At 37.0% G+C, this 14,082-nt stretch overlaps 2 protein-coding genes across 4 annotated transcripts in view; both read left to right on the top strand.

Annotated features, from left to right (window-relative positions):
• Positions 1-1,417, top strand: part of top2b (DNA topoisomerase II beta) — a 34,600-nt gene extending 33,183 nt beyond the window's left edge. For 2 of the 3 annotated variants that reach the window (XM_058047058.1, XM_058047057.1), the window contains exon 36: positions 982-1,416. In XM_058047058.1, the coding sequence (XP_057903041.1) occupies positions 982-1,128 (147 nt within the window). In that variant the 3' untranslated portion in view covers positions 1,129-1,416. Of the gene's footprint in view, positions 1-981 lie in introns of all 3 variants that reach the window. The other variant, XM_058047059.1, reaches the window with a different exon arrangement.
• A 1,472-nt stretch (positions 1,418-2,889) lies between these two features.
• LOC131101542 (transmembrane protein 106B-like) lies at positions 2,890-13,455 on the top strand. Its single transcript, XM_058046798.1, has 8 exons — positions 2,890-3,031; positions 4,653-4,856; positions 6,500-6,563; positions 7,968-8,127; positions 9,622-9,762; positions 9,879-9,928; positions 10,695-10,748; positions 11,640-13,455. Exons 2-8 carry the CDS (start codon positions 4,661-4,663, stop codon positions 11,773-11,775), a joined length of 801 nt encoding a protein of 266 aa, XP_057902781.1. The 5' UTR covers positions 2,890-3,031; positions 4,653-4,660; the 3' UTR covers positions 11,776-13,455.
• Positions 13,456-14,082: the final 627 nt, after the last annotated feature.

Below are 14,082 nucleotides of genomic sequence, written 5' to 3'. Positions count from 1 at the left end.
TCCATTACAGTCCTAATTCCGGTCTTGTGCAGGTCTAATTCCGATCTTGTGCAGGTCTACAATCTTGTAGTCCATTTCGGTATTCTGTAGGTCTATTTTTTGTTGATGATCTTGTAGTCCATTACAGTCATGTGCAGGTCTAGAGTTTGTTAATGGTCCATTCCAGTCTTGTGCAGGTCTAAAATCCTTTTGATGGGATTTCTGTCCATTACAGTCATGTGCAGGTCTAATTCCGGTCTTGTGCAGGTCTACAATCTTGTGTTCCATTCCAGTGTTGCGTAGATCAGGTCTACAAGGTTGTTCATGGTCTAGTGGTACATTCCAGTTTATTCCAGTCTTGTGCAGGTCTACAATGTTGTAGTCCATTCCAGTCTTGTGCAGGTCTACAGTCTTTTTGATGGGATTTCTGTCCATTACAGTCATGTGCAGGTCTAATTCCGGTCTTGTGCAGGTCTACAATCTTGTAGTCCGTTTCAGTATTGTGTAGGTCTATGTTCTTGTTCATGATCTTGTAGTCCATTCCAGTCATGTACAGGTCTAGAGTTTGTTGATGGTCAATTCCGGTCTTGTGCAGGTCTTCAATCTTGTAGTCCATTTCAGTATTGTGCAGGTCTATTTTCTTGTTGATGATCTTGTAGTCCATTCCAGTCTTGTGCAGGTCTACAGTCTTTTTGATGGGATTTCTGTCCATTACAGTCATGTGCAGGTCTAATTCCGGTCTTGTGCAGGTCTACAATCTTGTGTTCCATTCCAGTGTTGCGTAGATCAGGTCTACAAGGTTGTTCATGGTCTAGTGGTACATTCCAGTTTATTCCAGTCTTGTGCAGGTCTACAATCTTGTAGTCCGTTCCATTCTTGTGCAGGTCTACAGTCTTGTTGGTGGTTTATAGTCCATTGGCATCTTGTGCAGGTCTACAATTTTGTTGTCCGGGACCCTGAACGCAGCAGTAATGAGACTTGAATGTTTGTGTATTCAATCAGAAGCCTCAGAAGCCTCCGTCCGACGATGAGGACGAAAAGAGCGGCGTCAACACGACATTCCGGGCCGGCCGTGCAAAGAAGGAAGTGAAGTACTTTGCGGAGACGGACAACGAAGAGGACAACGACCACGACGACATGTTCGACTAGATCCATTTTAACCGTGTTCACCCTGCTTGTATGAAATGATTTCACGTTCCCACAGACTTTTTCTACATCTCCTTTTTTCATTTCTTTTTATTAATAGTAATGTTGAATATTTTTTTTTTGATGTGTAGTCGTTTTAACAATGTTTACAGTTGCTTTTTTTTTTTTTTTTTTTTAATGCCGACGAAAATGTTGTGTACTACTCTGAGGCGACTTTTAGTTTTTAGCTCTTGAAATTGTTAAAAGAAACTGTAACTCTTTGAGCAAGTTAAGAGTAAACTATGAAATGTGTCACCATTGCTTGTTTGCGATTATTTTTAGGCCTTAAAATGATATAAAAAATTATAATTTTTATTTAATTTATTTAATTTATTTAATTTATTTATTATTTTATTTATTTATTTTATTTATTTTATTTATTTTATTTATTTTATTTATTTTATTTATTTTATTTTATTTATAATATAATTTATAAAAAAAATATGTTATGTTTACATAATGTTAACCCAGTCGTTACCACACAGACGAGGGGCTTCAGTGAGGAGGGATGCCCCCTGCAACATCTCCGTATAGCCTACTGCCGTTTGACGCCCCTGCACAACATGTTTCATTGTAAAATGACAGCTTTCTTTTTGTATATTCTCTTATTATATTCATACCTTTGTCCCCATAATATTATAACCCATTATGCATTTATTTTTTATGCTTTTTTTTCGCAGGGGCAGCGATCTCAGCAGGGAAGCCCACACATCCCGATCCCTAACCACCTCCTCCAAAAAATCATATTTTTATTGAAGATTTCAACTTTATGCTACTAAATGTATGTCTTTTTGTCCTCACTATATTAAGACATCATTGTTGTAAAATTGCAAAAAAAAAAAAAATTATAATATAATTCGGTGGTCAAGTGGTTAGCGCACAGACCTCACGGCTAGGAGACCCGAGTTCAATTCCACCCACGGCCATCTCTGTGTGGAGTTTCCTCCCACATTCCAAAAACATGTCGATATCTATTAGTTTATTTAGCCATGTTTATGCTTGCAAAAAAAAAACACTAAACTCATCACACAGTAACTTAACACTCCAAAGGTGTACCTAAAAATATACAAAGAAGTACCAATATGAGTTTTGAAGTTTCCCATTCTGCATTGTGTCTGAGCAAGGCAGTTCATTGGAGGACATGCGGCATAGAAAGTGGTTAGTGCGCAGGCCTCACAGCTAGGAGACCAGGGTTCAATTCCACCCACGGCCATCTCTGTTGGGAGTTTCCTCCCACATTCCAATAGCAAGTCGACATCTATTAGTTATTTCGCCATGTTTATGCTTGCAAAAAAAAAAAAACACTAAACTCATCACACAGTAACTTAACACTCCAAAGGTGTACCTAAAAATATACAAAGAAGTACCAATATGAGTTTTGAAGTTTCCCATTGTGTATTGTGTCTGAGCAAAGCAGTTCATTGGAGGACATGCGGCATGGAAAGTGGTTAGTGTGCAGGCCTCACAGCTAGGAGACCCGAGTTCAATTCCACCCTCGGCCACTCCAAATTGTCCATAGGTATGAATGTGAGTGTGAATGGTTGTTTGTCTATATGTGCCCTGTGATTGGCTGGCCACCAGTCCAGGGTGTACCCCGCCTCTCGCCCTAAGACAGCTGGGATAGGCTCCGGCACCCCCTGTGACCCTCATGAGGAAAAGCGGTAGAAAATGAATGAATAATATAATTATACTTTATGGAATGTGCCTCATGACAAATGGCCCGCAGGGCACACTTTGGACACCCCTGCCATACGTCACTGCGAGTCCCACTCGCGCAACGCGCATGTCTGTTTCAGTCTTGTTTGGTAAACAAAACACTGCATGACCCACTCGTCGCATTCCGCTAATTCTGAAGCTGTTACATAAGGTAAGTGGAGCCATTTCTCACTTGTTCCGTTATCGGCTAGGATTGGTTATATTTATGTACCTTTGCGTTAATGAACACAATCGGTATCGTGGCTAGCTCCGTAGTGCTTCGGAGCAAGTCGCTTGTTTTCACACAACAGCTTCATTGTTCTCTCAGCTTATATATGTATATATATATAAGTTCTAAAGCTTATATATATGTTTAGGATAGCGTATTGGTTTTACACGTTCACATTTAAACGTGCTTTGGCCTAAACTGTACGGCTAGCTGTGTTCTTACAGCTAGCCGGCCTCCGGCTAACAAGTGACGTTAGCATTAGCTTCTTTCGTAGCCAAGTGCGCGTCAATAGTGAAATATCGACACTCCCGATAATTAGGTCTTCATGCGCGAAAGTCGGTTCTCTAATTAAAATATTGATACTTTTGATAATATTTCAGACATTTGAGGTCGTGTGTGTTAAATGAAGGGAACTACTTTTTCTTCCGTAAATGCGTAATGCGTACGTGATTCACGTGTGAATTGTCAATAAAGTTTTAATTCATATAATAACCAATCATTTATTTTTAATGACTTAATAGTTTTATTATTATTTTTTTTTAAATGCATGCATGACGTGATATTTACTTCCTGTACTGTGCTAGCTAACACACTAGCACGGTAATACCAATACATTTTCCTGTACTTTGCTTTGCCAATACATACAGTATTTATTGTTTTATTATGCTTTTATCAGGGATAATTGGTTGTTAATTGGTTGCTAATTGGTTCTACACCCGACTGTGATAAGTGAAGTAGGATTCCTTATTTATAAATAGAATATTTTAGTAGTCAGGGCATAAAAAACATGTTTATGACCATCTTAACATGGTTTTAGAGCCTTCTAGATATGAAATAACACCCCTATAGTCAACTTTACACTCTTATTACCCAATATGGTAGATTGAGGAAGTCCATTTTGCCCTTTTTATGTTTCAAAATGCTTTATTTAGGCCAAGAATATGTGCAAACTGCTTAAATGTGCATACTTCGTTTACAAATAGTAAGCCTCAGTCAAATAAAAAACATGTTTATGACCAACTTAACATGGTTTTAGAGCCTTCTAGATGTGAAATAACACCCCTTTAGCCAACTTTACACTAATATTACCAAATATGTTAGATTTATGAAGTCAATTTTGTCCTTTTTATGCTTGAAAAATGCTTTTTTTAGGTCAGGAATATGTACAAACTGATTAAATGTGCATATTTTGTTCATGAATAGTAAGCCTCAGTCAAATAAAAAACATGTTTATGACCAACTTAATATGGTTTAAGAGCCCTCTAGGTATGAAATAACACCCCTATAGTCAACTCTACACTCTTATTACCCAATATGGTAGATTGAAGAACTAAATTTTGTCCTTTTTATGCTTGAAAATGTTTTATTTAGGCCAAGAATATGTACAATTTTTAAAGTGCTATTTTCATATATATTGTAAAATGATTTTGACGTCGCTTTTTGGCTATATTGTAAATCACCTCACTAGCTCAATATACTTTAATAGGTTTACTAACATTTTAATAGCAATTTTAGCAATATTTACCACCAAATAACACAGCCCTGTTCTGCTTTACATTTCCAGGCGTGACAATGGGGAAGTCATTCTCCCATTTTCTCAAACAGACCGGCTACACTGTGGGTCAGGATGGTCTTACCACACACATGGAGGACACGCCCACTGAAGATGGGAAAGACGGGGACGTTTCCCAGTTTCCGTATGTGGAGTTCACGGGAAGGGACAGTGTGACGTGTCCTACATGTCAGGGCACCGGAAGAATCCCCAGAGGTACTGAAACGTTCCGTAGTGCAGTAATCACTTGTTTATCCCCGCTAATTGGTTCCGGACCCAACCACGATAAGTGAATGTCAAAGTAGGACCTTCTAAATACACTTTTAACATGATTAGAGCCCTCTAGATATGAAATAACACCCCTATAGTCAACATTTCACTCCTATTTACTGTTTATGGCGCTCTGTAGTGCAGTAACCACTTCTTTATCCCCGCTAATTGGTTCTGCTCAAAGTAGGACCTTCTAAATACACTTTTAACATGATCAGAGCCCTCTAGATATGAAATAACACCCCTATAGTCAACATTTCACTCCTATTTACTGTTTGTGGCGCTCTGTAGTGCAGCAATTACTTCTTTATCCCCGCTAATTGGTTTCCGGATCCAACCACGATAAGTGAATGTCAAAGTATGACCTTCTAAATACACTTTTAACATGATTAGAGCCCTCTAGATATGAAATAACACCCCTATAGTCAACATATCACTCCTATTTACTGTTTATGGCGCTCTGTAGTGCTAATTGGTTACGGACCCAACCACAATAAGTGAATGTCAAAGTAGGACCTTCTAAATACACTTTTAACATGATTAGAGCCCTCTAGATATGAAATAACACCCCTATAGTCAACATTTCACTCCTATTTACTGTTTATGGCGCTCCGTAGTGCTAATTGGTTCCGGACCCAACCACGATAAGTGAATGCCAAAGTAGGACCTTCTAAATACACTTTTAACATGATTAGAGCCCTCTAGATATGAAATAACACCCCTATAGTCAACATTTCACTCCTATTTACTGTTTATGGCGCTCCGTAGTGCTAATTGGTTCCGCACCCAACCACGATAAGTGAATGCCAAAGTAGGACCTTCTAAATACACTTTTAACATGATTAGAGCCCTCTAGATATGAAATAACACCCCTATAGTCAACATTTCACTCCTATTTACTGTTTGTGGCGCTCCGTAGTGCAGTAATCACTTGTTTATCCCCGCTAATTGGTTCCGGACCCAACCACGATAAGTGAATGTCAAAGTAGGACCTTCTAAATACACTTTTAACATGATTAGAGCCCTCTAGATATGAAATAACACCCCTATAGTCAACATTTCACTCCTATTACCCAACATAGTAGACATAATAAGATAAAATAAGACATAAATAAGACTCGTGCTTGTGTGTGTTGCTGTTAAATGTGTTCCGATGCGAGGGGAGCTGAGTGGGGGGCTGGACAGGAAGTGATTATGAGGGTTTCAGAGTTGAGTTGAGCAACAATTTGGGATTATTGTGCTTGTTGTGAGGTCATTTAAACCAAAAACCTGTCCCGGCGATGAAGTCTGGTGCTTGTGTGTCACACCCATGCTTTATCTTTGCATTTTACTTCATTTAGCAATTTTTTTAATGCTAGAAAATGCTTAATTTGGTCGAAAAAAGCACAACATAGATGATGAGGGATGACTTTTAACTGCATTAAATATAAAAACATAGGGACTTATCTATTCAAGTGTTTTTGCACCTAAAATGTAGCACGTTTGGAAGGCAGGTCCACATAAAACAGCGATACTCACAGCTCGTTCTTAGATATTCCATAACTAGTGGTATGCTTACCTTGCATTCACTTACTTTGTCTTTGCTTCAGGACAGGAAAATCAACTTGTGGCATTGATTCCGTACAGCGACCAAAGGCTTCGCCCCAGGAGAACGTATGTACACTTATAGTACATTTACTATATTTGTGTATACAATATGTAGAAATATCATGCATGATGTCATATCTACTTCCTGTACTGTGATATCTAAGACACTAGCACGGTAATACCAATACATTTTCCTGTACTTTGCTTTGCCAATACATACAGTATTTATTGTTTTATTATGATTTTATCGGGGATAATTGGTAGCTAATTGGTTGTTAATTGGTTCTACACCCGACTGTGATAAGTGAATTTCGGCAAAGTAGGATTACTTATTTATAAATTGAATATTTTAGTAGTCAGTACATAAAAAAACATGTTTATGACCAACTTAATATGGTTTAGAGCCCTCTTGATATGAAATAACACCCCTATAGTCAACTTATTACCCAATATATTACATTGAAGAAGTCCATTTTGCCCGTTTTATGCTTGAAAATGCTTTATTTAGGCCAAGAATATGTACAAACTGCTTAAATGGTCATATGTTGTTTACGAATAATAAAAAAAATACACAAATAGTCAAATAAAAAACATGTTTATGACCACCTTAATATGGTTTTAGAGCCCTCTAGATGTGAAATCACACCCCTATAGTCAACTTTACACTCTTATTACCAAATACGGTAGTTTGAAGAAATCAATTTTGCCTTTTTTATGCTTGAAAATGCTTTATTTAGTCCAAGAATATGAACAAACTGCTTAAATATGCATATTTTGGTTACGAATGGTAAGCCTCAGTCAAATAAAAAACATGTTTATGACCAACTTTAATATGGTTTTAGAGCCCTCTAGATATGAAATAACACCCCTATAGTCAACTTATTACCCAATATATTACATTGAAGAAGTCCATTTTGCCCGTTTTATGCTTGAAAATGCTTTATTTAGGCCAAGAATATGAACAAACTGATTAAATGTGCATATTTTGTTTACGAATAGTAAGCCTCAGTCAAATAAAAACATGTTTATGACCAACTTTATATGGTTTTAGAGCCCTCTAGATGTGAAATCACACCCCTATAGTCAACTTTACACTCTTATTACCCAATATGTTAGATTGAAGAAGTCTATTTTGCTTTTTTTATGCTTGAAAATGCTTTATTTAGGCCAAGAATATGAACAAACTGCTTAAATGTGCATTTTTTTATGAATAGTAAGCCTCAGTCAAATAAAAAACATGTTTATGACCACCTTAATATGGTTTTAGAGCCCTCTAGATATGAAATAACACCCCTATAGTCAACTTATTACCCAATATGGTAGATTGAAGAAGTACATTTTGCCTTTTTTATGCTTGAAAATGCTTTATTTAGATCAAGAATATGTACAAACTGCTTAAATGTGTATATTTTGTTTACGAATAGTAAGGTACCATCCAAAGGCTTAGCAGTCCTTCCGTGTCCTCCACAGGAAGTTGTACGTAACGGCGTCGGTTGCGGTCTGCCTGCTGTTGTCCAGCTTGGCCGTCTTCTTCCTCTTCCCTCGATCCATCGACGTGACCTACGTCGGGGTGAAGTCTGTTTACGTCAGCTACGACCAAGACAAGCACAGCGTCTACCTGAACATCACGGTGGGTCTCTTCGACTAGCATCAGCCAAACCAAGGAAGTTGGTGAAAAAAAGCAGTAATTTTATGAGAATAAAATCAGATTATTAAGAGAAAAAAGTAGAAATATGAAAAAAAGTATATGTTATTTTTTTATTTATTAAGACATAAAATAAGAAAATAAAATGGTAATTGTTGGAAAATTGGCTTGGGGAAAAAGGTTATAATGTTATGGGAATAAAGTCATAATAATATATGAATAAGGTTGTAATTTTATGCAAAGGAAATTAATGAAGATTAAGTTGGAAATATTTGGATAATTTAAAAAAAAATGCAAAAATGGGAAGGAAAAAAGAGTAAGTTTATATTAATAATATGTTTGTTCACATATCAGAACTGAGAAGCATTTTTTTTTCTTTCATTCATTCATTCATTCATTTTCTACTGCTTAACATGCGAACTCCACACAGAGATACCCGAGGATGGAATCGAACTCAGGTCTCCTAGCTGTGAGTTCTGCGCGCTAACCACACGACCGCCGTGCAGCCCCCATCCCGAATATAATGATAAAAATCATAATAATACTGTGGTGTCTTGGTTAACGGCATCAATCTATTCCAGAAGGTCTGACTCTAACCAAAACGGACTCTAACCAAAGCAAATGTAAATGAAAAGCCAATCAATCTGTGACATATCTAGCTGCTGACGCTGGCCGGCTACTTCTATTAATCGCTTTGGACACCCTTGTTTATCAACTTATTATCTTTAATAACTGCACGTTTGGACCTCACAGCGAGGAGACCAGGGTTCAATTCCACCCTCGGCCATCTCTGTGTGGAGTTTGCATGTTCTCCCCGTGCATGCGTGGGTTTTCTCCGGGTACTCCGGTTTCCTCCCACATTCCAAAAACATGCTAGGTTAATTAGCGACTCCAAATTGTCCATAGGTATGAATGTGAGTGTGAATGGTTGTTTGTCTATATGTGCCCTGTGATTGGCTGGCCACCAGTCCAGGGTGTACCCCGCCTCTCGCCCTGAAGACAGCTGGGATAGGCTCCAGCACCCCTTGCGACCCTCGTGAGGATATGCGGTAGAAAATGAATGAATTAATGAAATTTTTTTTATTTTGGAGTCATATCGGGACATGTTCGTATATATTTGTATATACACCTTTGGAGTATTAAGCTGCTGTGTGAGGAATTTAGGCGCTGCCAGTGAAGTGCTCTGACTTAATTGGCGACTCCAAATTGTCCATAGGTATGAATGTGAGTGTGAATGGTTGTTTGTCTATATGTGCCCTGTGATTGGCTGGCCACCAATCCAGGGTGTACCCCGCCTCTCGCCCCGAAGACAGCTGGGATAGGCTCCAGCACGCCCCTGCGACCCTCGTGAGGAAAAGCGATGTTTGTCACATGTTTGATACCCATCACGAGGACCCCCCATACACAGTAGAACCTGACACCACAAGGTGGTTTATGTGGTTTTGGACTGATCCATTTATCCACCCCCCCCTCCCTCAGAACACGCTCAACATCACCAACAACAACTACTACTCAGTGGCGGTGGCCAACATCACGGCTCAGGTGGAGTTCGTCAATACCGTGATTGGAAAATCCCGTATCAGTAACATCACCGCCATCGGACCTCTGGACATGAAACAGGTAGCGCTACATATTACATACATAAATATTACATATATACATATTACATATATACATATGGGCCATAAAGAATGAATGAATGTGCAGGGGTGACTCCTCTTTCTTTCCATTCCCAGATTGACTATATGGTCCCTACTGTCATAGCGGATGAGATGAGCTATATGTAGTAAGTATACTTCACCAGTATATTTCTGTATATTGTTATATTTATTAAAAACACCTATACCATACACCAGGGGTCTCAAACTCAATTTACTTGGGGGGCCACTGGAGCTCGGGTCTGGGTGAGACTGGGCCGCATCAGGTTTTCCAAAAAAAATAAAAAAAATGCATTTATTAAAAACAAAAAAAAATATCTTACTTTTTATTTTTCTACACAAAATAAGATGAAAAATAAATAAACAAATCAAGAATAAAGAAAATCAATCAATCAGTAATAAATAAATAAATATAATAATAATAATAATTAAAACGGCAAATAAGAAAAACTTGGTGGGTAGACAAATATTTTTTTCCAGATTAAAATTAATAAAGCATTATTAGAGCCCTGTAGACATGACAAAACACAACTATAGTCACATTTATACTCTTTATTTACAACATATTGCGCAACTGCAGGGTCTTGAGACACATGCTAACTCGCAAACTAGAGAGCTAGCGACCTAAACGGTAGCCTCCAAGTTATTTCCTTTCAACTTAAATAGCCAAAAACTTACCACTTCCACACGGATAGGGAGGATACCATACTGCATCCATATCAAACTTTAACATTAAACTTTCATATCAAGACGGGGGCCTCAAACTAGTGTCCAGCGGGCCACATTTGGCCCGCGGGCCGCGTGTTTGAGACCGCTGCCATACACAGTTATTGGTCAAATATGCATATTTCATCAAATCATCCCAAACTGACTGATGTTCGTTTCGTTTCACAGTGACTACTGCACTCTACTAAGGATCAAAGTACACAACATCGTCTTGATGATGCAGTAAGTTGTCTGTTGTATGTCCAGTGTGAGAGAGACGGATGCATCCTATCCATCCTGGTCACTCCCAATTTTTTTTCCTCATACCGTTATGACTTTATTTTTGTAATGTTACGACTTGTTTCTCGTAAATGTACTACTGTGTACCACTTTTTTCTATGACTTTACTCTTGTAATATTACAACTTTATTCTCGTAATATTATGACTTTTTTTTCTTGTACTGTTATGACTTTATTCTCTTAATATTATGACTTTTTTTTCTCAGAAACTTACAACTTGACTATGACTTTGTTCTCGTAATGTTACCACTTTATTGTCATACTGTTATGACTTTATTCTCATAATATTATGATTTTTTTCCCTTAAATTTACAATTTATTTTTGTAACATTACGACTTTTTTCTTAAAACTACGACCTCATTCTCATAAATGTACAACTTTATCCTCATAATATTACGACTTTATTCTCTGAATATTACAACTTTTTTCTCGTAATTTTACAACTGTATTCTCGTAACATTATATATTTTTGATCGTAATATTCCAACCTTATTCTTGTAATATCCTTTTTACAAGTACAGTATTTTATTTCACACATCCGGTACAACGGAGTATTAGGGCCATGTTGAAAAAAAATCTTAAACAATCTGATATTTTGATCATAAAAAAATCATATTTATGAGAAGAAAGTCATAATATTACAATAATAAGGTTGTAACGTTACGATATTTTTATAACGTTAAGAGAATAAAGTAATAATATTCCGACGTCAGCGACTCCTCTTCCTAAAAAGTGAACCAGCTTCCTAGCACGGCATATCCCGGACTTAATCATTGTGTTTGTTTGTCGGAAAGGGGGGCGGGGCCTCACTTTATGCTTGTCCTTTTATTTAGAGTGACGGTCACCACCACGTACTTCAGCCATGCCGAGCAAGTCTCGCAGGAGATGTACCAGTATGTCGACTGTGGTGGGAACACCACTTCCAACGGTGGGATGACCAAACCATTCAGCATTCCTCATCCGGAATAACACCGCCTCATTCATCATCATCATCATCATCATCAAGTATAACGGTAACCTTATTTGCGTCAAAAATCTGCTTATTTAAGCAACTTGTACATATTTTGTACCTAACATGTGAAGCGTAAACTAGCTAAATAAATTAAAATATAAGTCATTCAGAAGGCGCATTCAAAGAGATATGTAGTATTCTACACTGGTCACTAGGTGTCAGTAATGTTACTGTGATTAGACGGTAGCCACCGCAGGAAGTACGGCACAGAACAGGAAGAACATCGACAAGGTACACTCCCATTGCTAACGTGTTGGGCTTTATTATGTTTTATTTATGTCTTTATTTTCTTTCATTATGTCTCCTGTATTATGTGAATGTAAATGAGACTATAGGGGTGTTATGTCATGTCTAGAGGGCTCCAATAATGTTAAAAAAAAAGACAGATTTACTTCAAATTGGTTAAAATTGGAGTTCTAATATTATGTGAATGTAAATGAGACTATAGGGGTGTTATGTCATGTCTAGAGGGCTCCAATAATGTTTAAAAAAAAAAGACAGATTTACTTCAAATTGGTTAAAATTGGAGTTCTAATATTATGTGAATGTAAATGAGACTATAGGGGTGTTATGTCATGTCTAGAGGGCTCCAATAATGTTAAAAAAAAGACAGATTTACTTCAAATTGGTTAAAATTGGAGTTCTAATATTATGTGAATGTAAATGAGACTATAGGGGTGTTATGTCATGTCTAGAGGGCTCCAATAATGTTTAAAAAAAAGACAGATTTACTTCAAATTGGTTAAAATTGGAGTTCTAATATTATGTGAATGTAAATGAGACTATAGGGGTGTTATGTCATGTCTGGAGGGCTCCAATAATGTTTAAAAAAAAAAGACAGATTTACTTCAAATTGGTTAAAATTGGAGTTCTAATATTATGTGAATGTAAATGAGACTATAGGGGTGTTATGTCATGTCTAGAGGGCTCCAATAATGTTAAAAAAAAAGACAGATTTACTTCAAATTGGTTAAAATTGGAGTTCTAATATTATGTGAATGTAAATGAGACTATAGGGGTGTTATGTCATGTCTAGAGGGCTCCAATAATGTTTAAAAAAAAAAGACAGATTTACTTCAAATTGGTTAAAATTGGAGTTCTAATATTGTGTACAATTTGAGTTAATGTGACTAGAAGACTTAATTTAGTGCATATGTTTTGCTTGCTGTAGTAATTATGAAGGTTCTGGTGGTGTATAAATCCAATGACGATAATACATACCTACCAATAATGCACTTTATAATTAACAATAATTTGCACTATTAATATTTTTGTTCTCTCTAAAGCTAATTCCTTCAGCACAGTATTGTATAACGTTATAGCATGAAAACCGGGATAAACGATGTTTCTTTCAGTGCACTCTTTGTGATTCATTAATGTGTTATTTTTTGCAGTGGGATTTCGTTTTCCCAAACAAAGGAGAAAAAATATTGCATGCACATTTTTTTTACCACAATTCTAAAATGAAGGAATCATAGTCTTTAAACTATTTTAAATACATTTCCACTCACTATTTTTAGACAAAATTAAATCTGAAATTCTGTCACACTTGATATTTTCTTATTTATTGTTGTCAATTGTGTTTTTTTTAAACCCCATCCTGTGCATTATTTACTCAATAAACTACAATTTGAGGAGACCTGGTCGTTATTTTTAACATGGATATTTACCAAAAAATTTAACAAAAAATTAAACCTGACTAAACATAACAACAACTAAACAAAACGCCTACAAGCTCATTGATTGGCTCGGAATTTATTTTGCTAGCATGTGATTGGCCGTCCCCGCTGTCCATTCCATGAGCGCTTCGACTGCCATAAAAGTGATTCATAAAAGTGATTCAAGCAACGTTATTCCTGACCTTTAACAGAAAATTACTCGATATTTATAATGTCAGTTTTAATAACTAATACTTCTAAGAAAATAATGAACATACGCCGTGCATGAAGCCCTCTGAACGAATAAGAAACAGGTCAAGCACTAGGACCAAGCGGAAAACGACCTCAAACGCTATTCTTTTCATCAACCCGCCTACAAGCTCAGCGATTGGCTCGGAATTTATTTTGCTAGCATGTGATTGGCCGTCCCCGCTGTCCATTCCAAGAGCGCTTCGACTGCCACACAAGTGATTCATTAAAGCAACGTTATTCCTGACCTTTCACAGAAAATGACTCGATATTTATAATGTCAGTTTGTATGACTAATGAACAACTCTGAAGTAAACAAAAAATCATACTATGACCTTGATAATGTAGTGTGCAAAA

Source organism: Doryrhamphus excisus, chromosome 14 (genome assembly GCF_030265055.1).
Source record: "Doryrhamphus excisus isolate RoL2022-K1 chromosome 14, RoL_Dexc_1.0, whole genome shotgun sequence".
Lineage (NCBI taxonomy): Eukaryota > Metazoa > Chordata > Actinopteri > Syngnathiformes > Syngnathidae > Doryrhamphus > Doryrhamphus excisus.
Note: the sequence above shows the minus strand (reverse complement) of the source record. Positions and strands in the feature narration are given on the sequence as shown.

What these genes read in the sequence shown, in the direction of transcription:
- LOC131101542 (XM_058046798.1), top strand. Translation starts at nt 4,661, where the DNA reads ATGGGGAAGTCATTCTCCCATTTTCTCAAACAGACCGGCTACACTGTG. An exon ending in GCGTCTACCTGAACATCACG is followed by an intron (nt 8,128 to 9,621) that starts GTGGGTCTCTTC and finishes CCCCTCCCTCAG; the next exon opens with AACACGCTCAACATCACCAA. An exon ending in GACCTCTGGACATGAAACAG is followed by an intron (nt 9,763 to 9,878) that starts GTAGCGCTACAT and finishes TTCCATTCCCAG; the next exon opens with ATTGACTATATGGTCCCTAC.